At 23.4% G+C, this 22915-nt stretch overlaps 10 protein-coding genes across 10 annotated transcripts in view; 4 read left to right on the top strand and 6 right to left on the bottom strand.

The window, feature by feature from the left end:
• Positions 1-135: 135 nt before the first annotated feature.
• On the bottom strand, positions 136-1181 carry DICPUDRAFT_149133 (uncharacterized protein; the record flags this gene model as incomplete). Its single annotated transcript, XM_003285206.1, has 4 exons — positions 136-553; positions 643-727; positions 794-812; positions 906-1181. 4 exons carry the CDS (start codon positions 1179-1181, stop codon positions 136-138), a joined length of 798 nt encoding a protein of 265 aa, XP_003285254.1.
• Positions 1182-2222: 1041 nt separating this feature from the next.
• On the top strand, positions 2223-3805 carry DICPUDRAFT_91471 (allantoicase). Its single transcript, XM_003285227.1, has 3 exons — positions 2223-2589; positions 2798-3101; positions 3170-3805. Exons 1-3 carry the CDS (start codon positions 2395-2397, stop codon positions 3700-3702), a joined length of 1032 nt encoding a protein of 343 aa, XP_003285275.1. The 5' UTR covers positions 2223-2394; the 3' UTR covers positions 3703-3805.
• A 1933-nt stretch (positions 3806-5738) lies between these two features.
• On the top strand, positions 5739-8521 carry DICPUDRAFT_96981 (uncharacterized protein). Its single transcript, XM_003285226.1, has 2 exons — positions 5739-6850; positions 7048-8521. The coding sequence occupies exons 1-2, from the start codon at positions 6485-6487 to the stop codon at positions 8341-8343; spliced, it is 1662 nt and encodes a 553-aa protein (XP_003285274.1). The 5' UTR covers positions 5739-6484; the 3' UTR covers positions 8344-8521.
• A 27-nt stretch (positions 8522-8548) lies between these two features.
• Positions 8549-9272, bottom strand: DICPUDRAFT_76208 (uncharacterized protein; the record flags this gene model as incomplete). The annotated part of the gene is made up of 2 exons (XM_003285205.1): positions 8549-9162; positions 9230-9272. 2 exons carry the CDS (start codon positions 9270-9272, stop codon positions 8549-8551), a joined length of 657 nt encoding a protein of 218 aa, XP_003285253.1.
• Positions 9273-9578: 306 nt separating this feature from the next.
• Positions 9579-10589, bottom strand: DICPUDRAFT_76207 (uncharacterized protein; the record flags this gene model as incomplete). The annotated part of the gene is made up of 3 exons (XM_003285204.1): positions 9579-9822; positions 9898-10098; positions 10270-10589. 3 exons carry the CDS (start codon positions 10587-10589, stop codon positions 9579-9581), a joined length of 765 nt encoding a protein of 254 aa, XP_003285252.1.
• Positions 10590-11328: 739 nt separating this feature from the next.
• Positions 11329-12893, top strand: DICPUDRAFT_149128 (uncharacterized protein; the record flags this gene model as incomplete). The annotated part of the gene is made up of 3 exons (XM_003285225.1): positions 11329-11690; positions 11765-12022; positions 12104-12893. 3 exons carry the CDS (start codon positions 11329-11331, stop codon positions 12891-12893), a joined length of 1410 nt encoding a protein of 469 aa, XP_003285273.1.
• Positions 12894-13128: 235 nt separating this feature from the next.
• Positions 13129-13783, bottom strand: DICPUDRAFT_29096 (uncharacterized protein; the record flags this gene model as incomplete). Its single annotated transcript, XM_003285203.1, has 2 exons — positions 13129-13578; positions 13688-13783. 2 exons carry the CDS (start codon positions 13781-13783, stop codon positions 13129-13131), a joined length of 546 nt encoding a protein of 181 aa, XP_003285251.1.
• Positions 13784-14189: 406 nt separating this feature from the next.
• DICPUDRAFT_149126 (uncharacterized protein) lies at positions 14190-15871 on the top strand (the record flags this gene model as incomplete). The annotated part of the gene is made up of 2 exons (XM_003285224.1): positions 14190-15470; positions 15536-15871. 2 exons carry the CDS (start codon positions 14190-14192, stop codon positions 15869-15871), a joined length of 1617 nt encoding a protein of 538 aa, XP_003285272.1.
• Positions 15872-15935: 64 nt separating this feature from the next.
• On the bottom strand, positions 15936-19214 carry DICPUDRAFT_96979 (uncharacterized protein). The gene is made up of 4 exons (XM_003285202.1): positions 18775-19214; positions 18500-18704; positions 16424-18425; positions 15936-16346 (listed from the first exon to the last, which is right to left on the bottom strand). Exons 1-4 carry the CDS (start codon positions 18807-18809, stop codon positions 16036-16038), a joined length of 2553 nt encoding a protein of 850 aa, XP_003285250.1. The 5' UTR covers positions 18810-19214; the 3' UTR covers positions 15936-16035.
• A 2561-nt stretch (positions 19215-21775) lies between these two features.
• DICPUDRAFT_149124 (uncharacterized protein) overlaps positions 21776-22915 on the bottom strand; it is a gene marked incomplete at both ends in the record, with an annotated part of 3211 nt that continues 2071 nt past the window's right edge. Inside the window, 4 exons of the mRNA XM_003285201.1 lie at positions 21776-22099; positions 22179-22307; positions 22480-22612; positions 22695-22782. Of these exons, the coding sequence (XP_003285249.1) occupies positions 21776-22099; positions 22179-22307; positions 22480-22612; positions 22695-22782 (674 nt within the window). The remainder of the gene's footprint in view (positions 22100-22178; positions 22308-22479; positions 22613-22694; positions 22783-22915) is intronic.

The following is a 22915-nucleotide window of genomic DNA, read 5'->3' as shown; positions in this document are numbered from 1 at the left end:
GTGAATGTGCTTTTATGGAAATTATAATAATATAATAAATATAAACTAATTTATCTTTAATTGGTTATAACCCTTTATTATCTATTTATTTATATGGGCACCACCTCCGTGTTTTTAATTATATAAATAGATAATTTAGATATTACTTTCTTGTTTATAGGCACGAACATAGTCAATTGTAAAGTTTTGTGGAAATACAGTTTGTTCGTCAGGATAGCCACCCCAGTCACCGCCTACAGCAGTATTTAATATAATGTAGAATGGAATGGTACTTGGTATAGGGAAAATATCACTGTTTTTAATTTGGAAATATTGAACATTATTGACCATCCAAATGATTTGGTTTTCATCCCAGATAACACTGTATAAATTGAAATCTTGATTAAATGTTGGAACTGTTACATTACCACCCTCTTGGCCATTAACCCCACACTTTTCACTAAAATGGAATGTACCATAAATTAAATCATCAATACCAATTGACTCCATAATATCAATCTCCCCAGCCAATGGCCAACAAGCATCGGTTTCTGGCATCATCCATATAGCTGGCCTTTAAAAAGAAAAGAAAAAAAGAAAAATTAATAAAAAATTAATAAAAAATATAACTTTTATTATTGTTATTATTATTATTATCCATACCAATAACCTTTACCAATTGGTAATTTAGCAGAAACCTCAATTCTGCCAAATGTTGTATTAAACCTTTGTGAACTTGTCAATTTACCTATAAAAAATGAATGGTTATTAATAACAATATTTAATGAATACTATGTATAACAATTATATTTACCTGATGTATAATTATGAGACTGTTTATTATTATTATTATAAATATAAAAATAATTATTTATTAGTTTCTATTATTATTATTGGTATTGTATTAGTAAAGGGTATAATTATACTTGGTATTGTTCTTTTTTTGACATGATATTTAAGTATCCATTATCCACAACAATATTCTCTGGTAAATAAATTTCCAATTCTGCATTATAATCATATGATTGAAATATCGGATTCCAATTGTTTATATTTAAGGTATTACCCTCAAACTCATCTTCAAAAACTAACTCCCATCCGTTATAAGATATTGGCTCATTTGATGATGATGATGATGATGATGTTGATGATTTTATTATTACAATAATTGTTGTAAAAATTAATAAAATATATAGTTTCATTTTATTATTTACTTTATTAAATTTTTTATTTTTTATTTTTAATTTTTAATATATTTAATTACAATAATAAGTAATAGAATGCCAATACAAACTATTAGTGATGATTATCTCGTTATCATAAACCCTTATTACCAATAATAAAAAAATTTTAAAAAAAATTAAGAAAAAAAAAAATAAAATAAAAAATCTAAAAAAATATCTAAAAACATTGTGGATAATAAAAAAGAAACTTTAATCATGATACCACCATTTTTATTTTATTTTTTTCATATTAATTTATTTTTATATATATATCTTAAATATACTTGACAATTAATACTCCAAAGAATAAAAGAATTAAAAATAATAAATCTAAAATTAGTTTATTACACATTGTTTTTTCGAGCAATTATTAAAATGTCATTTGGAAATTTTTGTTTTTTTTATTCTTTTACAATTAAAATAATTAATTCATTAATATAATAATAAAAATAAAACTGTCAAAGTTAGACAAGTGGGGTTATAAATTTGTTATTATTTTAAATTTTCAATTTAACACACACAAATAAACACACGCATAAACACAAATGCAATGTTTTGGTGATATGCCATAATAAACAAAAATAAAAAACATATTTATTTTTTAATTATATTTATAATTATAATAATAAAAAAATAAATATTATTATATCAAGTAATATTTACTATTCATATAATAAATAAAATAAAAATTCCAAAATTTTTTTTCCATTATCATAAACCAATATATTCTTTTTTTGCGCACAGTTCAAATTTCCAGCCAAAAAAAAATTTTATGTTGATATAAAATTTTGTTGTCGTTAATTAAACAAAAAAAAAAAAATTAAAAACAAAATATAAATAATAAACTACCAGAATAATAATGCAACACACTATTAATATAAACAAAATATTATTATAATAAACATCTCACTGGAATTGAAAATTAGATTTTTTTTTTTTTTAAATTTTATTTTTTTAATTTTATTTTTTTTTATTTATTTTTTTTTTTTTTTTTTTTTTTTAATTTGAGGTTTTAAAAGCCTTTGTTTTTTTTTTTTTTTTTATTATTTTATTTTTATTTTTAATTATATAATTTGATGTACCCTTAAAAAAATATATTAAAATATTTTTTGATTCTTTTAGCCCTTTTTTAATTTTTCCTTTTATATATATATTTATTTTGTATCAATAATAGAAATTTACACAACTCAAGATGGCCTACGGTAATAATAAAGCTGACCCAAATGCCCCATTTTATGTTTCTGAATGCGCTGAACTTTTATCAGATAAAGTTGGTGGTGCAGTTCTTGGCTGCAGCGATCAATGGTTTGCTGAATGTGTAAATCTCATCAAACATGCTCCACCAGTCTGGGATGCAGAAAAATATGTTGACACCGGTAAATGGATGGTATGTATAATTATAAATTTATCTTCCTTAGTAAAATTATAATTTTTTTTGTGTATTTTTTTTTTTTTTCAAATAATTGTGGCTCATTTTAAATTTTCAAAAAAAAAAAAAAAAAAATTGGATTTTGGAATTTTCAAAAAAAAATTTTGCACAAAGATCATAAATTCAAATAAATTGATATTAATTTTTTTTTTTTTAAATATAATAGGATGGTTGGGAAACCAAAAGACATAACCCAGATCACGATTGGTGTATTGTTAAATTAGGTATTCCAGGTGTAATTTATGGTTTCGAAATCGATACCGCCTATTTCACTGGTAACTATCCACCATTTGCTTCAATTGAAGCACTTTGCGACGACTCAAATCCAACCTTCAAAGATTTATCAGACTCTAACAAATGGGAGGAAGTTTTAAAGAAATCTGAATTAGGAAGTTCAATGAAAAAATATTTCGATTGCAAGAGTGAAAAGAGATACACTCATCTTAAATTCAGAATTTACCCAGATGGAGGTTCGTATTCATTTATTTTTTCCATTAAAAACTATTCATTATATTAACACTATACTACTATTCAATAGGTGTTGCTAGACTTCGTGTTTACGGTAAATGTGTTAAAGATTGGACATTAGTTATTCCAGGTGAATTAGTCGACACTGCTGCCATTGAAAATGGTGGTCTTGTTGTAGACTGTAGTGATCATTTCTATGGTAATAAAAACAATATTATTATGCCAGGTAGATCCGTAAATATGGGTGATGGTTGGGAAACAAAGAGAAGAAGAGGACCAGGTAATGATTGGTTAATCGTTAAACTTGCAAAAGAAGGTGTCGTCCAAAGAATCGAAGTCGATACCAATTGGTTCAAAGGTAATTTCCCAGTCTCATGTTCAATCGATGCTATTAATTCAAACTCTGCTCCAGATGAAAACCGTCTTACCGACTATGAATGGACCAACATTCTCCCAAATACCCCATTAACTGGTCATCGTCGTCACTTTTACCAAAACGAATTAGTAAATAATAAAAACAACAAATTCACTCATGTTCGTTTAAATATTTTCCCAGATGGTGGGTGTTTCACGTTTAAGAATTTTCTCAAATTTCCCAGATGAACAATAATCATTATACAATTACTTTTTCAAATTATATAATATTAAATAAATAGATAAAAAAAAAAATTAATTTTTTTTTTTAAAATTTAATGTATTTTAAAATAATATTTGTGTTTTTGTTTTTTTTTAATAGAAACGCTCAAGTTTTTTTTTTATTATCCAAAGGATTAAACATTTATTAACTCAATTATTTGTTTTATTTTTTTATTTTGTGTGGGGTATAAAATTTCCAACCAAAGGATTGGTATTAATTGCCCTATATACTCAGCCTGTTTAAATTTAATGAAAATAATTGATTTTCACACCTAAGATGGCTAGATTGCCAAATTCAAACTGGTCAAGTCCATTCTTTTTTTCTAATATATGTTTAGCGTGGTTTTTTTTTTTTTCGTAAAAAAAAAAATTAAACAAAAAAAAAAAATATATAAACAAGAAAAAACCGAATGTGTTGGAATATGAAATTTCTATAGAGGATGTCAAAAAAAATGTCAATATTAACGTATATATTTTTTAAAAAAAAAAATTACATGTGTATTTCTTTCTCCTACGAATTTTTTTGGTGTAGGCGGTAACAAATATCCATTTTGCCTGGTATATTTATATTTTTTTTAATTTTTTTATTTATTTTTTTAAAAATTTTATGCATGATGGTTGAGTGATTAATGATTAAATAATTAAAAAAAATAAAAAAAAAACAAATTTTTTTTTTTTTTTTGGCTATGCCTCAATAGATTTGACGAAAAAACTAGTGATATTAATGAGCCATTGAGGTATAATAAAAAAACGGCCTATTAATTATTTTTTAAATTTCTCTCTCCATTAAAAAAATTTAAAAAAAAAAAAAAAACAAAAAAAAAAAATCAACAACAAAAAAAAAAAAAAAAAAAAAAAAAATCTTAAATCATTGTTTATTTTGTGTGTGCAATCTAACAAATATAGGTAAGTTATTTATATATTTGTTTTTAATTATTTATTTATAGTTATTTTTCTTTTTATTTTTAAATTTTTTTTTTTTTTATTCAAACCAACATCCTATTTTTAAAATTTATCATAAAAATAAATATAGGAAATAATCCTCCTGTAATTGAATGACAAAAAAAAAAAAAACAACAACACTTTAACTACACATACACAACACCTTAATTATTACCAGTGCAATTATACTTTTTTTTATTTTTTTTTTTTATTTTTTTTTTTATAAAACTACAATACTTTATTTATTACCAGTGTATTTTTTATTTATTCAAACCAAGATCAATTTATTTTTCAATTTTTTATTTTTTTATTTTTTTATTTTTTTTTTCATTTTAAATTTTATTGTCTTAATTTAATTTAAAATTATTTAGTGATGATCATCACAACCTATAATTCAATAAATAGAACAATATGAAAATACTTAATTTGTAATTTAACATCTATCCAACAAATAAAGAACTTTAACCACTTTCACTTATATATCACTATCCACACAAATACACACATACTCTCACACACTCAAACACTCACACAAATATTTCACCACAACAAATCAAAATAATAAACATAATAGAGTAATAATAACATTATGACAAATTAATTGTAATTAGTTTTAGGTGTCTATGTTATTTTCATGTATATTTAATTTTCTCATCCATTTATGTGTGAATGTGGGGTAAAGTTAGGGGTAAATGAAAATTTTTAATAGATATAATTATATTTACTATATTAACCACTTTCACACACCCACAAAAAAAAAATTAAAAAGAAATTCAATTTTGGTAAATTGAATGATTAAAAACAAAAAGGATTGATATTAGACAAAAAATTTCATCTTTTTTGGTACTATTGTTTAAAAATTTAATTTAAAAAAAATTAAATATAATTAAAATAGATAAAAAAAAAATAAAATAAAATTAGTTTTTTAAATTTTAAATTAAAATTTTTTTTAAATATTTTTTTTTTTTTTTTCATTTTTAACAACAATATATATATTACTTGTTTTTTTTTTTTTATTAAATTAATTAAAAATAATATCATTTGTTTGTTTACTTTGTACAGATAACTCTATTTTTTTTTTTTAATTATTTTTATTTTTTTATCTATTGGTTTAAATATATTTTTTCTGTTTGTTTAAAACACTCTCTCCAGATAGTTTTTTCATTTTTTTATAAAAAAAAATATATTTTCCAACACATACACTTAAATTTAAACTACTATTTAGCAATAATAGATAAGATAAAAAAAAATAAAATAAAATTGTTTATATATTTTATTAAAAAACAGGGGTAATGTAACCATTAAATTGTTTTAGTTTTCCTTTACAATATTGTTTTTAGAAAATCGAGACACATTTACATTACAATACATACAAAAATAAAAGACTATATACATTTGTATTTATAATTTTTAGTATCTTTTTTAAATACCAGGTATCTGCACCTAATAATTTTATAATTAAAATTTTAATAAAAGAAAATAAAACAAAAAAAATATTCATTTCGATTATAAATTATTTCATAATAATAACCATAATTAGTTTACTTGTTTGTTTTCTGTTTGTTTTTTTTTTTGTTTTTAGTTTTTTTATTTATAATTACACTTGTTTTATTTCATTCATTCATTAATTCATTAATTCATTCACACATTCATTATAAAAATAATAATATAATATTACACTTTATAATTTATAAAATTATTCATTATAAAATTAAATTAATATATTAATAATTCTTTTTTTTTTTTTATTTATTTTTAAAAAAATAATAAATATATAATAAATCACAATACAGAAATATAAAATAAAATGTCAAAAGATGAAAGTCACATTAAGACTCTTTCAAAGAGAAAAGAGTCAGTTATTTTTATGATGATCTTATTTGGTTTCCAAATATTTATGATCGTCTTATTATCAGTTTGGGTAGATTATAAATCAGATCACGATTATTTAGAAGAAGGTGAAGGTACATCTGGTTACCCAGGTGGTGCTGCTCAAGAAGATGTAGATAACATCTATGGTTATTTCAGAGATATCAATATTATGATTTTCTTCGGTTTCGGTTTCCTTATGACCTTTTTAAGAAGATATGGTTATTCAGCTCTTGGTTACACCTTTTTAATTTCAGCTATGGTTGCTCAATGGTCAGTTTTACTCTATGGTTTCTTTGAAACTGTTAACCACATATAAAACTGGTGAAGATGGCTTCAGCATCATTTTGTTGTATGTATAAATTTATAGGGAAAAATAAAGAGATAGATTTGGAAATTAAGGGTTATATAGAAATTTTGGACCCGATTGTTAATATTATAGAGATAATTAGATTTAATATATAGTTCTGTACTAATTTTAATGATTTTAATTTATTTTAGTTTAATAACTTTTCATTATTACAAGGTTTATTCTGTGCTGGTTCTGTTATGATCAGTTATGGTGCTATTCTTGGTAGAGTCACCCCATTACAAATGTTAGTTATGGGTATTTTCGAACCAATCTTTTATTTCTTAAATATGTTTATTGGTGATATGGTCTTAAAAGCTATCGATGTCGGTGGTGGTATGTACATCCATTTATTCGGTGCTGTCTTTGGTTTAACTGTTGCTTGGTTCTTAACTGATAAGAAATCAAAAGATTGTGATGATAACAGTCCATCATACAGTGGTGATTATTTCGCTATGGCTGGTGCTCTTTTCCTTTGGATGATGTGGCCATCATTCAATGCTGCTATTGCTCCAGAAGGTTTACCACAATTCAGAGCTATTGCCAATACTTTCTTATCATTAACCGGTTCAACTATTGCCACTTTTATTATCACCAGACTCTTTGGTCATCAAGGTCACAAAATCGATATGGTCCATGTTCAAAACTCTGCTTTAGCTGGTGGTGTTGTTCAAGGTTGTATTGCCCATCTTAATATTAACCCAGGTGCTGCCGTCGGTATGGGTTTCATTGCTGGTACCATTAGTGTTATTGGTTACGTCTTCCTTACCCCATTCCTCCAACGTAAATTCAATATTCAAGATACCTGTGGTATTAACAATCTTCACTGTATGCCAGGTTTCATTGGTAGTGTAGCTGCTATTATTGCCGCCGAAAGAGGTATCCGTAATAAAGATTTATACGGTGCTGCCGAATATGATGCTATCTTTAAAGTTGGTGATTCACAAGCCAGACACAACGCTGCTGCTACTTTTATTTCAATTGGTATTGGTATTGCTGGTGGTCTTTTCGTTGGTATGTTACTTAAACTCCTCAAGAAAGTTGGTGGTCTTAAACCAAAGGAATACTATCAAGATTCTGCTTTCTGGCATGTTCCAGTCGATTACCCAAGAGATGTCGAAACTGTTCTCGCTCTTCTCAATGCTCCAGTTCCAACTGAAGGTGAAGATAAAGAAGGTGGTGTCGAAATGAAGAAATCACACAAAGGTAATGCATCAAACAGAAGTGGTTATCGTAGAGACCTTATTCGTTTACTTGAAACCTTAGTTAAAAACGAATCAAAGACCCAATTTGATGGTTCAGCCTCAAGTTATAGCGATAGTGAAAGTGAAGATGAAGATGCTCCAAAAAAAACACATCGTCGTAAACAAGCTTCAGAAAATCCAGTAGGTAGTACAACTCCAACTGATGATGTTGGTTCATCAAATACCCCAAAATCTGAAGTTTAAAATATAATATAATATAAAATAATAATAATAATAACAATATATAAATCATTTGTAAATTTATGATTTAATTTAATCATAAAACCTTTTAAAAATCTAAAATAAAAATTTTATATTTATAATATATTATTTAAATTATGATATATTATGAATATAAAAATGTAAAATTTTTTTTATAAATAAAATATGAACTATTCTTTATTTTTTTTTAATTATTACACTGACTAAGGTTTTCTAAAACTTTGTCGAATGAGTCACCATCATAAAGGAGGTATTGTGGGTTGTTTGTTGGTGATGGAGATAAAGTAGTTGTATTGGGTGATGGGGATAAAAAGTTTTCATCATAGTTGGTTTCAAGTGAGGAATTTGATGAGTCATTAAAGTAATTTAAATTAATTTCTTGATCGTCCCCGAGAAATGAAAAGAGACCCTCAACTTCTTTTTGTTCAATACCATTATCTTTTTCACCTTCATTGGATTCTTCTAAACCTTTATTAGTATTTACAAACAAGTTGTTATTTAATATTTGAAAATTATTTAAACTACAGTTCATTTCTTTTCTATTGTCATTTAACTCTTGAAACATTTTATTTAGTGTTTCTCCATCAACCTTTTGCTTTTTCTTACTACCCAAATCTAAAGTGTTTATTGAATTTTCTTCATTGTATAATATTTTATCTGAATGTTCGTCATCTACCGACGAAAGAGATGGTGATGGTGGGGGTGATGGGAAAGGTAGTTCATTGCTAAGTTGAAAGTTATACATTTCTTTATTACTATTGGGTGGAGAATAGTAATGAAAGGTGTGACTTGGAAATTTATCTATTAAATAGTAAATTTAAATTAATAACTATTAAATTAGAAGCTTTATAAAACAATAATTATTTACCTATTTGGTATGGTAGTTTTCTTTTTTTTTCTCTTTTTGCCATTTTAATACAATTCTTTTTTTTTATTAAACTTTTATTGGTGTTTTTCTTTATTAATCTATTAAAAAGAACTATTTTGATTGATGTTTATTTAACTGAATATATTATAATAAGATACAAAGAAATAAAATAAAAAAATAAAAGAAAAATAATTCAATTCATTTTTTTTTTTTAAAATTAAATAAATTATATTAAAGATTATTATAAATAAAAAAATTATGATTTACTTTGGAAATGGTTTGAATTAATTTGAAATAATTAATTCTATTTGTGTGTTAAAATTTTTTTTTATATATATTAAAATTTTATTTATTCTTTTTTGGATTCATTTACTAATTCGGCTTCTTTTTCGAACTCGATAACATTTGAGGCCATTTCGGATTGTTTATTATCTAAAAGTGACATTTTTTCCATATCCTTAATAACTAAATTGAAATCAAATTCGTGTGGACGTTTGGTAAAAGTTTCCATAATTTTATATTTAGTGTCGTCTAAAAGGTATGATTGAATTTGATTATAAAGGTATTGAGCTTGAGTGTTATTTAAAACTTCTCTGTATAAATGATAAAGAGGATAGTTAGTAATATATTAAATATTTTATATTATTATCTATATTTTTATTATTTACAAATTTGGTTCGGCTCTCATTAAAACAATTCCTTTAGAATCGATGAAATCGGTGTAATGTGATGCAATTAACCATGGGACAGCATTAACTGAATGTTTTTTAAATTGTTCTAAATAGGTGAATACTAAATGATCACCTTGATTTTGATATAAAATTGAAATGAAACCTTTATCGCCTGGGAGTGGAATAATGAAAAGTGGACTATATTATAATTAATATAAAAAAGTATTAAAATATTAAAAGATTGTTAATATAATTGTAAAAATTATAAAAAAACACAAACAAACTAACACCACACAAAAAAAAAAATAGTGTGGTGGGGGTGGTCAAAATTTGAAAAAAGACAAAAAAAAAAATTATTTGAATATTTACCATTCTTTTGATCTTGAAATTAATTTTTTGTAAATATCGGATGGAATAACTGCACATAAACATTCTTTTTGTAAATGGTATTGTAACCAAATTTGTTTAACAGTTGAGGCGTCTTCTTTTTCTAAAAGTTCGAGTTTAACAACATCATTTAATTTTCCTGGTGGGCCTAAATAAGGCTTTGGGACATAATCTGGTTTAGTGCTATAATATTTGTTGCCGAGTAAAGCGGCAGCAGTTTGTGAAAGTGGTGTTGCTGTAAGTGGTTTGGTTGGTGGTGCTGGTTTTTTTCCTGCAAATTTATTGTTTTTATTATTTTTCATTTCTTTTGAAAGATTACTGGTGGTGGTATTATTTAATGATGTTAAAATTGGTTGATTCTTTTTTAAAAAAGATGCAACTGTAATGGTAGCTCTGCTTGGGATCATCGATAAATTGATCGATTAATATTATTATATATTTAATATAAAAAAAATAAAAAATATTTATTTAAAAGAACGAAAAATATTTGAAAAAACAAAAAAAAAAAAAAAATTATTTTTTTAATTTTTTTTTTTTTCAAAATATTAAATTTTAATAATATTTTATTTTTATTAATTTTATTTTTTATTTTTTAAAATTCATTTTTTTATTTTTTTTCTTTTATTATTTCATATCACACAATTTTTAATATAATATAAATATATAACTTTTTTACTTTTATAATTTTTTTTGTATATTTTTGTAAATAATTATTATAACATAAATCATAAACTATCTTTATTTTTTTTTTTTTTTTTATATAAATACATTTTATTTCTTATTTTACAATATATTCCATAATAATACAAAAACACACATACACACAAACACACAAACACACAACACAGATAAACACTAAACATTTAAAAATATTATTTTATTTTTATTTTTATTTTTTTAAATTTTCAAATTAATAGTTTTATTTTTATTTTTCTTTATTTAAAATTAAACAGTTTAAAACATATAAACAAATTTATACATTAACTTTTAGATAAATATCATATATTATTAATAAAAAAAAAGAGAGAAACAATAACAAATATGAATGGTTTAACAAACAAACTTTTTAGAAAAAACCTTACTACTAGAGCAGTATCGTCATTTATAAATAGTAGAGGCACTGTCCTTAGTAGTTTTAATAGTTCTTTAAATAATAGTAGAAATAATAATAATAATAATAGTAGTAATAATAATAATAATAGTATTATAAATAATAGTAGATTTTATTCAACAATTTCACCAACTTCAAAACCTAATTATCAGGTTATTTTTTTTAAATATTCAAGAAAAATACCAGTTCATCACACAAAAATCGAATTTGATAAAGTTATTGCATTGGCAGATTCTGGTTTTTTAAGTAATGCAGAATCAAATGTAGTTCGTGTTTTAAGAAATCTTCAAAAGTAAGTTTTTTATTTTTAAATTTCTAAAAAATAATAGTAATATAGAAATGTTAATAACATTCATTATTATTTAGGGAGGTCGATATTTCATCATCATTTTATGGCTACCCATTATATGCCGCAGGTTTAGTTTCATTAAAAAAAGGAAAATATGTAGCAGGTGAGAAGTTTTTTAGAAATTCCCTTAGCAAATACTCTGATTATGATAGAAGTTATGTTTACAGAATCGAGACCACAAATGATTTAGGTTTAAATCTTTTAAGACAAGGTAATAGCCAAGAGGCAGAAAGATATCTCCTAGGCTCCTATAATTTAGCTATAAAATATGAAGTGTAACTATTCAATCTTTTATTACTTTAAAAAATCTATATAATATAGGTATATTAATTTTTTACTTTATTTTTTACTTTTAGTAAATTATTACCACATATTTTTACAAATATTGGCGAATACTATAAAGAATTATGTCTTTATGACGATGCAAATTTCTATCATGGAAATGCAAATAGTCATTTAATATTACTTGCATCACAAAATGCAAATAGTGGAATAGATTTAGCAAGATGTTATTTAAATAGAGCACAAATTTTTAGATTATTAAATAAAATTGATGAAGCAGAAAACTTTTTAAATATGGGTTCAGAAATTTTAATTCAATTCTTTAAAGAAAGATATAATTCTCCAATTCCAAAACATATGGATTGGTCTAAATTATTATTGGAAGTCGGTCACCTCTACTACGCCAAAGGTGAATATAAAAAAGCCAAAAAGAAATTTATTAGCGCCAGAAACCATTTTAACTTAATGAAAAACTCTAGTGTACCAGATGCAATTTTTAACACTCTAAACTTGGCAATTATGGAATATAATCATCCAACCCTCTCAGATTCAGCAAAATATATTATGGATATTTTAAATAAGGTTGAACCATTGGTTAAAGAATTTGCCACTCAAACCTCAACTTTGAGAATGAGCAAAGTTTATATTGCCATGAAAACCTTACAATACTATTGCCAACAAAAAGAATCAACCGCTTCAAATACTACTTCCACCAATGCCATCAATAATACTACTGCCACTACTACCGAACAACCACAACAAAAGAACAAATTTCAAAAAACAAAAATTTCTCTTTTTGAACCACACCATTTCCAATTAACTTTTGTTGAATATAAAGCTCCACTTCAACAATATAATGCTTAATTTAATATAATTTAATATAATCTAATATAATCTAATATAGTCTATTATATTATAATAATATATTTAAATAAATTGTAAAATATCTTTCACTATTTTCATGTTTTTTTTATTACTTTCTTAAAATAAAAAAATAGACAAGATCATAGTTTTTTTTTTTTTTAAAATATTTTATTTTTATTTTATATATTAAATTTTAATATATTTTTTATTTTCCTTTTTTTTTTCTTTAATTTTTTTAGATCATATTGAAAATTCTATAACCAACAACATCTTCATAGGTATAGGTTAAAGTATTGAAACCTGGATCGTTGACGTAGAAAACAGTGTTGGTTTGATCATAACCAACAGCTAAAACGAAATGGGCACCTTGTAAAACATTGATAATAACGACTACTTGTTTGTTGATCATGTCTACAACTTCGTCCATGGTGAAAGCGGATGCTGGGTATGAACCAACCCATTGGATACCATTTGAAATATTTTCTAAAACTGATTCTTCTAAAAGATCGTCTCCGACATAACCTTCATTGTTTCTTAACCATTCGTTTAATGATCCTGGGTTTGAAAGATTACCATCGAGAGTAATACCCTTTCCTGCAATGGCCATACTGCATGATGACATTAAACAACCAACGTTACAAACAGTTTGATTAATGATTTCATTGCTACCCCAACGACTATCGCACTAAAATTATAAAAAATTTAAATTAATAAAAATAAAATTATTTAAAATTTTAGATGTGGTAACAAATAAAAAACCCACAAAAACTAAAGATAGGATATATTAAACTTACTTGTTTGTATAATGGGTATGAGTATGGAATAACAACTGATGATGCAACAACACCAAGAGTGAAAATAATGGTAGCTAAAACTAAGAGGAGTTTCATATTATTATTACAATTTGAAATTTATGAATACAAATGATATGGCAAAAAAAAAAAAAAAAATTCCAGCAATTGCAAAAAGATTTTTATAAAAAAAAATTAAAAAAATAAAATTTAAAAAAAATAAAAAATAAAAAAATAAAAAAAAAGGAAATTTTCTCTAAAGCCATATTTTTTTTTAATAGTCATTTATTTTCATAATGAAATAAAACAATAAAATAAAATGAAATGAAATAAATCATTTAATTTTTTTTATCATTTGTTTAAAATCTTTTTAAAAAAGTAAATAATAATACAACTTGTTATAATTATTTTTTAAAAAAAAATTTTCGTTTTTTTTTTTTATTTTTTTTTTTTTTATTTTAAAATTTTTTTTTTATTTTTAATTTTTTTAATTTATTGTTAACATATGTCCAAATCTAATAAAAAGTTAAAAACTTTAACCAAAGTTTCCTCTTCATCAGTGTTGGAGTTGGTTCAAAAAAAAGAAAAACCAGATACTCAGGAATTAAGAAAACCAAACAATAATAGTAATAGAATAATAAATAATAATAACGAAAATCTAAATAAAACTAAAAAAGAAGATATAAATGGTTCATTATCCCAACAACCAAAAACAAAAATAACGACATCTGATGATAAAATCAAAAATAATAAAAGAAATATTGATCAAATAGAACAAGTTACAGATAGACCACCAAAAAAAATAAAATCGACTATTGATAATATAAAAAGTAGTAATAATAATAATAATAATAACAATAATAACAATAAAAGTGATATTAGTAATATAAATACTAATAGTAATAGTAATAGTATTACTAATAGTAAAGTTATTAGTAAAAATTTTGAAAATAAATCAACTGAAATAAAAGCACCAACCAATACAAAACCAGCCGAAAATAAAAGCAATAATGTTCAAAAAGTAGAAACTAAACCAAAGAATACTATTGATACAAAGATTGTTGAAAATAAAAAGTCAATCAATAATAAACCAGCTAATATAAAAAAAGTCGAAACTAAAACATTTGATAAAATAGACGAAGGAAAGGCAATTAGTAATAATAATACTATAAAAAACAAATCAAATATCAGTACACAAAATACCAAAACTACAGCAAATAAAAACATAAAACCCAATGATAATAGTAAACCAAAGCAATCAGAAAAAATATCAACGGAGATAGAGGAAAAGTATGACGTTATAAAAGTAAATTCAAACGAACAACAAGTTATAATCAACAATGGTGTAGTTGATTCTAAATCACTTATTAATAGCATTTTAGGAAATATCGGTAGTGATTATGAAGAATCCAAGGAAATGAGCGTAGAAGAAGATTATAGTGGTTTAAATTTTGATTGTAGTACATTAAGTGAACAAGATATTAAAGCACTAAAAGATTCATATAGCAATGGTTTGGATAAAGATATGAAAGAAATGGAGAAACAACAAAAATCTTTAAACCAAATAAATGAATTTACAACCAATTTTAAGAAATTTTATACCAGTGGCGCATCAAAAGGAACAAACCAATATTCATTGGAGGAATTTACAGATATTATTAATAGCATTTTAAAAACCATCACAGTTTCTACAGAATTTAAAAACGAATACACCATATTTTCAAAAGCAGTCAGAAGATATTCACAAGTTCAAAAGAAATTTATATCATTAAAATATTTAAGAATTGTAAGTATTTAGAAAAAGAAAAAAAAAGAAAAATACAGTTTTATTAACATTTTATTAATTTTTAGTCAAACAAAAAAATTAAAAATTATTTTACATCAATCGAATTAATCAAACAGCTATTGGAAAATATTAAAAAGTTTAAAAGTGCACCAACAAAAGATTTTTTAGAGGTATTTAAAGCATCAATAAATCATCATATTGTAGAGTCAATGGAGGAGGCATTTTTGGTGATGGTCGAGGCAGCCAATATCAATGGTGGGATATTGTCAGTTGGTCATTTTGCAAAGTTTACAATGGTTGCACTAGGTTCAATGGGCAAGGTTCATTCATTTATGAAACAAATGAGGACAAATATAAACGATGATATGACAAAACTAAATAAATTTATAAATAAAAAGTAATAAATATTTTTTATTATCACCACAAAATAAATTTTTTAAAACTATGTTTTTTTCTTTTTTTTTTAATTATACATTTTTAAATTATTTTTATTAAAACCATTTTTTATATGTAGTTATTACTTTTAAATATTATTTTTAATAAAAATTTAAATTAATAATATTATTTACAAAACAAATACATCTGAATTTAAGTCTACATAAGAATTTGGAGGTGGTGGTGGGGTTTGTGGTTTATCTTCCCAAGTTTGGGTTTTCCAATGGAATATTTGATTGTTATTTGTTAATAGGTTTTGTTGTTGATTGTTTTGTTTTTCTAAATTTTGTTGTTCTTGAGCCATTTCTTCCAAATCAAATAATAAAGTACATTCTTCATCTGTTAATTCATATAAACCATTATGTACTAAGGAGATACATTTTAATAATAAAGGTATTTCGATGATAAACTCTCTATATAAATCTTTTAATAATTCCATATCTATTGTATAGTCATAATAATTGGTTAGTAAATTTATATTAATTATAATAAACGACAATAAAGAAAAGTATATTTACATGTTGTAAGGCTTCTTTTTTTAACAAACATTTTTAATGCAAAGTCATCTTGGAGAGAGCTTACTAAAACATCTTTGAAAGTATCTAAATCTGGTTTATGTTTTTTGGCATTTGGCTGCTTCTTAACTTCAGAGGAAGGATGGGTATTCTTTTGAGATGAGGCTAAAGATTGAGTACCTCCCAATGAAGCCAACGGGATTGATGTTGCTGGAGTTGATTTAAGGGTTGGAGTTGATTTTAATTTTGGTGCTGGTGGGCAATAGGTTGGGATATCGCCTGATAAAGATCCTCTACGATTTAATTCGAATGGAACAGAGATAGAGGAACGTCTTGCCTCTGATATTGGGGCGTTTGGTTTCATTTGAAGTGCAACCATTGAGGATCTTCTATTTGGGGTTTTAATTTTATTTAAAAGTGGATTTACTATTGGTTCTGCAGTTGCAGGTGGCTTACCAGATTTAACGGGTGGTTGTTGTGGTTCTTCTGGTTGGGCGTAAAGTGGCGATAATTCACCTTCATCCATTTTAATTAAATTTAAGCAAAGGTCGAAATAAGAACCATATTCATAATTATTATCGCACATATTTTGCCAGATTGCTGCTAATATTTCAATCTTTTGGGTTTTCTTGAGAGTAGATTTCATTGGAATAATTTTGTTCATTATTTTCTTTTTCCAGATTTCTTTTTGTGGAGTCCATATTTTACTATCAATGATGCTTACTATTACTGAAAGATTTGAATCTGGTGTGTTTGAAAGCTCTGGTGATTCTTTGGTTTTATTTGCATTATTATTGCTATTAACACTATTGTTATTGTTGTTATAGTTATTGTTATTATTACTGTTGTTATTATTGCTATTTATATTATGATTTTTAAGATTATTTAAACTGTTTGGATTTGAATAAGCTTCTCTACCTTTTGACATTTGGGCAATAGTTGGTATAATTGTAGTTGTTGAAGTTGAAGAAAGAGATGGTGATGTCGATCTCGAAATTTTTGGAGATAAAAATCCATTTGGTAAATCGTTGTTTTCATTTGATTGGTTGTTTTGTTGCTGTGGTGATTGGTTTAAAAGATTATGTATGGAGGGAACTTGATTTTCTTTTTCAAATAAAGAATTGTGTGCGCATGTTGGGTCCATTTGATTCAAATCGAATGAGGTTGGGTCAATATCCATTTGGGATGGTGTGCTTCCACCAGAGAGATTAAATTGTGAGGGTGAGTTGCTAATGGTTCTTCTAAGGAAAGGTGAAAGGGGGATGGTTGGGGATGAAGAGGATGGAGAGAGGGTTGACTTTTCATCAATCATCATTTGTCTTAGCATTTTATAGTTATTGATACCAATGGTTTGGAAGAAACCTTTCCAAAAAATAGAGAGAAGTGTAGAATCATCTTCACATTTTTCCATTATTGTCTTTGTTACATTTTTGCCCAAAGTAGTTGCTAGCTTCAAGATTTCTTTTTGGGTATTAAAATCGTCATTGGTTGGTTTTGGGATGATCCATTTGTTATTCTTTAATTCAAAGAGATTCTTTACCATAAATCTAACTCTTGGTGGTAATAGTTGTCTGTTGTCAATTAAAAATAACAAAATTGGGGTTGCGTTATCTAAAGCAGTTTGGATGTTTTGAAAGTGTTGATCAGATGGGGATGGTGATGATATTGGTGTTGATAACGAAGCACAATTACTCTTGTTAAAGGAATCAATAGTTTTTCCTGCCGCTGTAAAAATGGTTGCTAAAGTTTCTACTTCCGTTAGTTGTATTGGTTTTAAATCTTCTGATGGATCTTTTGATAAGTCTTTTGGGAGATATTCATTTACAAAGTCAATTAAAAAAGTATTTGGTAGTGAATAATAACATTCTCCCATGAATTTTGATAAATTTATAATATTTTGTTTGCATTGTAAATCGTAATCACTAAATGAACTGGATGATCTTAATTGTTTTAAATAATTATTAAATTTGTTATTAAAATGGTCAACTATAATATTACCAAATCCCTAATTAAATTTTTTAAATTTTATAATTAATAATTATTTTTATATATTGGTTTTTTTTAATAATAAATACTTACAGAAGAATATTTTTTTTCGAAAATTGGTGATATTTTGTTTATAATTTGAATATAATAAGGTAAAGATGTAGATGGTTCCTCAACCACTTTTTCAAAAATTTTATCTAAAAATACAATAGAGTCATCTTTATCTAATAATTGGTATTTTGAAACCAATTGATCAATTAAAACTTGAAAATTATCTTTAGAAATTTTATTTAAAATTCTTTTAAAAAAAAAAAATTTACTATTAGTATTTTAATTATTTATTATTAAAAAACATATTATATATTTACCTAATTACAATATTTAAAGAGTCTGATTGGTTCATTATATTGTTATTTTATTATTTATTAATATGTTATTATTAAACTCTTTATTTTTTATAAAAAAAAAAAAAATTAAATTAATATTTTCTATTGATATGTATTGGTTTATTAAATTATAATGAAAAAAAAAATTAAAAAAAAAAAAAAAGTATAATAAATAAATAATTAAAATAATTAAATAAAAAAAATTAAAAAAGAGTAAAAATTTAATAATTACAAAAACGAAATAAAATACGATTAAATAAAATTGCTTATTATTATGATTGTTTCAAATGAATATAATCTAATCTTTGTAAATTTTTTTTTTTTATTTTTTTTTTTATTTTTTTTTTTTTTATTTATTTTTGATTGAATATTTTTTGTTATATAAATAATATATAATTTATTATAGTATTATTTAAATAAATAAATATCAAAATGTAATAGTTATTAATATTACTATTACTATTATTATTATTACTATTATTAAATAATTTTTTTTTTTTTTTTTTTTTGTTAATTTAATTTATTATTTAAATATAATTATTTATATTTTATTAAAGATTTGTAAATTGTAATTGCACACCAATAAATAAAATCTACAAAACAAATATACACAAACACACACAAAAGAGTCTATTTTTATAAATAAAAAAAATAACAAATAAATATAATATATGATAATAGAACATTATAATACATAAAGAAAACTAAATATGCACTCATACAATATGTACCTATTATTAAATCCCCCACACACACAAAAAGGGTGAGAGTGGGTGTGTGTATATAGTGTGTGTGTTTGAGATAGTATGTGTTGGTGGTGTGTTTAAATATTATTTGAAAATATTATTATTTTATTTATATAAAAATGTGATATTTTCATATTTATAATGTCTTTTTTATGGGTAATCATTAATATTGGATTTGAGTGGAGTAGAGGATAGAGTTATTATTGGTAGGTGGGGGATATTGATAATAAAAATATTTCTAATATTGGTAATGATAGAAAAAATTTACACAAAATAAAAATAGTTTATTTATACATATAAATATAAATAAATATAGGTATATGTTTGATATATGATATGATATGATATGATATGATATGATATGATATGATATTGAAATTCCTTACTTATTATAGATATGGTATAGTTAATATAATACAAAATTTCTCGCGTTAAAAATTTCTATTATGATGATACAAAATAATTCTTTTTTATCTATATATATAGTTATTATTTTATTTATTTTTAAATATAGTACAAAAAAAAAAAAAAAAAAGATAGATGAAGAAGAAAGTAAAAAATTAAAAAAATAAATAAAAAAAAGAAAAACTTGAATATAAGAATGATGAAAAAAACAAAAAAAAAAAAAGATTATTACTGTATTATATATACTAAATTATTTATTTATTTGTAGTGGATATATTTGTTTGTTATTATTTTTTTTAAAAAAATTAAATTAAAATTGAAAAAAAGAAATTATAATTTTAAAAACAATTTAATAAATTGAAAAAAAAAAAAATATATTTAAAATTTTTTTTTTTTCAATTTTAAATTTAATAAAAATTAAAAAAAAAATGTAACACACACCCACACACGCACTCAACAAAATGTTTAAAGATATGATCTCTCAATGGGATTTAAATAAGTGTGTTTGTTTGTGTGGGTGTTTATTTTATATTTTGTTTTTTATTTATAAAATAAAATTATTATATTATATTATTTTTTCTTTTGTTGATAACATTTTGCAAATTAAAAGACAAAAAAAAAAAAAAATGATGATAAATATATATCTCTATTCACAATAAGAACTTTTATTATTTTAACTCATTTTGAGCTTTATGTGCATTAAAACGAGATTATATAACAATAATAAACCCAACACTATATTTACTACTATTACACTAATACAACAATAACAACTACTATTATTATTAATAATATTGTTTTTGAACAACAACAACAACAACAACAATAACATATAAATAGTGGGTTTGTGTTTCTGTTTGCATGTGAGTGTGTCTATTTTTCTATGTGTGTGATGGGCGAGATGTTTTTTTGGGTGTGTTAAAAAAAGGTTCAATTATTTTTTTGATGATTATTTTTTACTTTTATTTATTTATTTTAATATAAAATGATTGAACACAGAACAAGTGAAATAAATACATATAATTAAATTATACACATTATGAATACTAGATTGGGAGTATGTGCGTTTTAATATTTAAATATTTATTTTAACGTTCATATCATAAATTTTTTGAATATGTTCAAAAATTATCATCGTGTTGTGATTTAGGAAGAAGATTGAATTTAAATTTTTAATCTCTTTCATTTCAAAAAATAATTATAAAAATTAAAAAAAAAAAAAAAATTTCTTTTGGGATTTTTTTTTTTTTTTTTATGGTTTTGGATATATTGTAAATATTTCTTTAACATTTATTAATTGTAAATTGAATTCTATTTTAATATTTACCTTTATTTTAATCCTTTTAAGTTTTTTTTTTAAAATTGTAAAATATGTTTAATCTTCTTCCCTCTTTTTCTAAAAAATATTTAAAAAATTATAGAGTGCAATAATGGGGAAAAATAGTTTGTTTTATATTGTTTTTTTTTTTTTATGAAAAAAAAAAAAATTTTTAAAAAGGGTTTATATTTATTTCTTTTAAAAAAAATATTTTTTATAAAAAAAAAAAAAAAAAGGAAAAAAAAATAATTTTTTAAATTAATTATTTGTTTTCAAAAGGAAAATTTCTAAATTTGTTTTTAACCATTAGAAATCTTTTTAAAAAAAAACCAATAAAGGTTTTTTTTTTTTTAATTGGGTTCTTTTAATAAATTATTAAGTTTATATTGTAATCATTAAATAAAAATAAATAAATTAAAAAATACACTTGTTCCAAGACAAATGAAATTAAATAGTTTTAAAGATTTGTACATTTTATTATAATTATTGTATTTTGTTTAGTTATATTTGTGAGTTAAGTATCTGTTGTGGTTGTTGTGGTTGTAGTGGTTGTTGTGGTTGTTGCTGCAGAAATTGAACTATGTGATAAATTTAAAGTGTTTGCCTGTATATTTGGTGATTGAAGATTAAAATCGTCATGAAGAGTTTCAGAAGAGATTAAAGATGAGGAGGCTAAATTAGAAGATGAAGGGGTTGGACCTAAACCGCCATATAAAAATGGTGTATTTGTAAGTGATGCAGTTGTCGAAGTTGCTTGATTTGATGGTTTTAATAAAAGTCTCTTAATCTTTGTTAAAAATGTATTATTAATTTCAAATACTAACAACATATCGGCAAACTATTTTTAAAAAAAAAAAAAGGTATTAATAAATTATATTATATAAAGATTATTTTTAGTAGGTTTATAAATTACTTACCTCGATTAGGGACAAATCTTGTAAATGAATCTTTTCAAATGGTGGTAAAGGACATGAGTTTACAAATACTGTATTTTTACCTATATTTTGAATATAAAAATTTGCATCTGATTTTAATTTAATAATTAACTATAATAGAGAATTGAAATTAACGAGGTTATTTTTAGGTTTTTTTTTTTTGTAAATTGGTGTGGTTTTTTTTTTTTTTTTAATATATGTGTTTAAATTATTGGATTAGAAAAAAAATTAATACACTAATTAATTAAATTTAAAAAATTAATAATATAAAAATGATAATTACTTGTTTTTTCGAGATTCTATTAATATGGTTTGGATTTTCTTCATTCAAGTCAAGATCAATTTGGTTTTTACTTGAAAAATCTCTACCAACAATAATATTCTTTGATTTCATTAAGTATCTAATATTTTTACCTCTGTTAATTCAAAAAAAAAAAAGAAATAATTAATTAGTAGTTGAATTTATTAATTATAATTGATAAAACATCTTTAATATACCTTATAACAGCAAGTGCCCTAAAATCTTTATCTCTATCCATTTCATATTCTTTTTCAATTGATACCATATTTTTCATATCTCTTTTTTCTATATAAACAATAAAAGTAAATTAATATTTGAATTATTATTATTATTTTTTTTTTTTTTTACATACCCTCTTTTTCGGACAAAGGAAATTTGGGACAGCAGAGAAAGGATTTAAAATTAAATCCCTTTCACA

This window comes from Dictyostelium purpureum (genome assembly GCF_000190715.1).
Source record: "Dictyostelium purpureum unplaced genomic scaffold DICPUscaffold_41, whole genome shotgun sequence".
NCBI lineage: Eukaryota > Evosea > Eumycetozoa > Dictyosteliales > Dictyosteliaceae > Dictyostelium > Dictyostelium purpureum.
The sequence above is the reverse complement of the archived record's forward strand: the minus strand, read 5'-3'. Positions and strand labels throughout refer to the sequence as shown.

What these genes read in the sequence shown, in the direction of transcription:
- DICPUDRAFT_91471 (XM_003285227.1), top strand. Translation starts at nt 2,395, where the DNA reads ATGGCCTACGGTAATAATAAAGCTGACCCAAATGCCCCATTTTATGTT. An exon ending in TTGACACCGGTAAATGGATG is followed by an intron (nt 2,590 to 2,797) that starts GTATGTATAATT and finishes TAAATATAATAG; the next exon opens with GATGGTTGGGAAACCAAAAG. An exon ending in CAGAATTTACCCAGATGGAG is followed by an intron (nt 3,102 to 3,169) that starts GTTCGTATTCAT and finishes ACTATTCAATAG; the next exon opens with GTGTTGCTAGACTTCGTGTT.
- DICPUDRAFT_96981 (XM_003285226.1), top strand. Translation starts at nt 6,485, where the DNA reads ATGTCAAAAGATGAAAGTCACATTAAGACTCTTTCAAAGAGAAAAGAG. An exon ending in TCTATGGTTTCTTTGAAACT is followed by an intron (nt 6,851 to 7,047) that starts GTTAACCACATA and finishes AATTTATTTTAG; the next exon opens with TTTAATAACTTTTCATTATT.
- DICPUDRAFT_96979 (XM_003285202.1), bottom strand. Translation starts at nt 18,809, where the DNA reads ATGAACCAATCAGACTCTTTAAATATTGTAATTAG. An exon ending in TCTTTAAATATTGTAATTAG is followed by an intron (nt 18,705 to 18,774) that starts GTAAATATATAA and finishes TTTTTTTAAAAG; the next exon opens with AATTTTAAATAAAATTTCTA. An exon ending in AAAAAGAAGCCTTACAACAT is followed by an intron (nt 16,347 to 16,423) that starts GTAAATATACTT and finishes ACTATACAATAG; the next exon opens with ATATGGAATTATTAAAAGAT.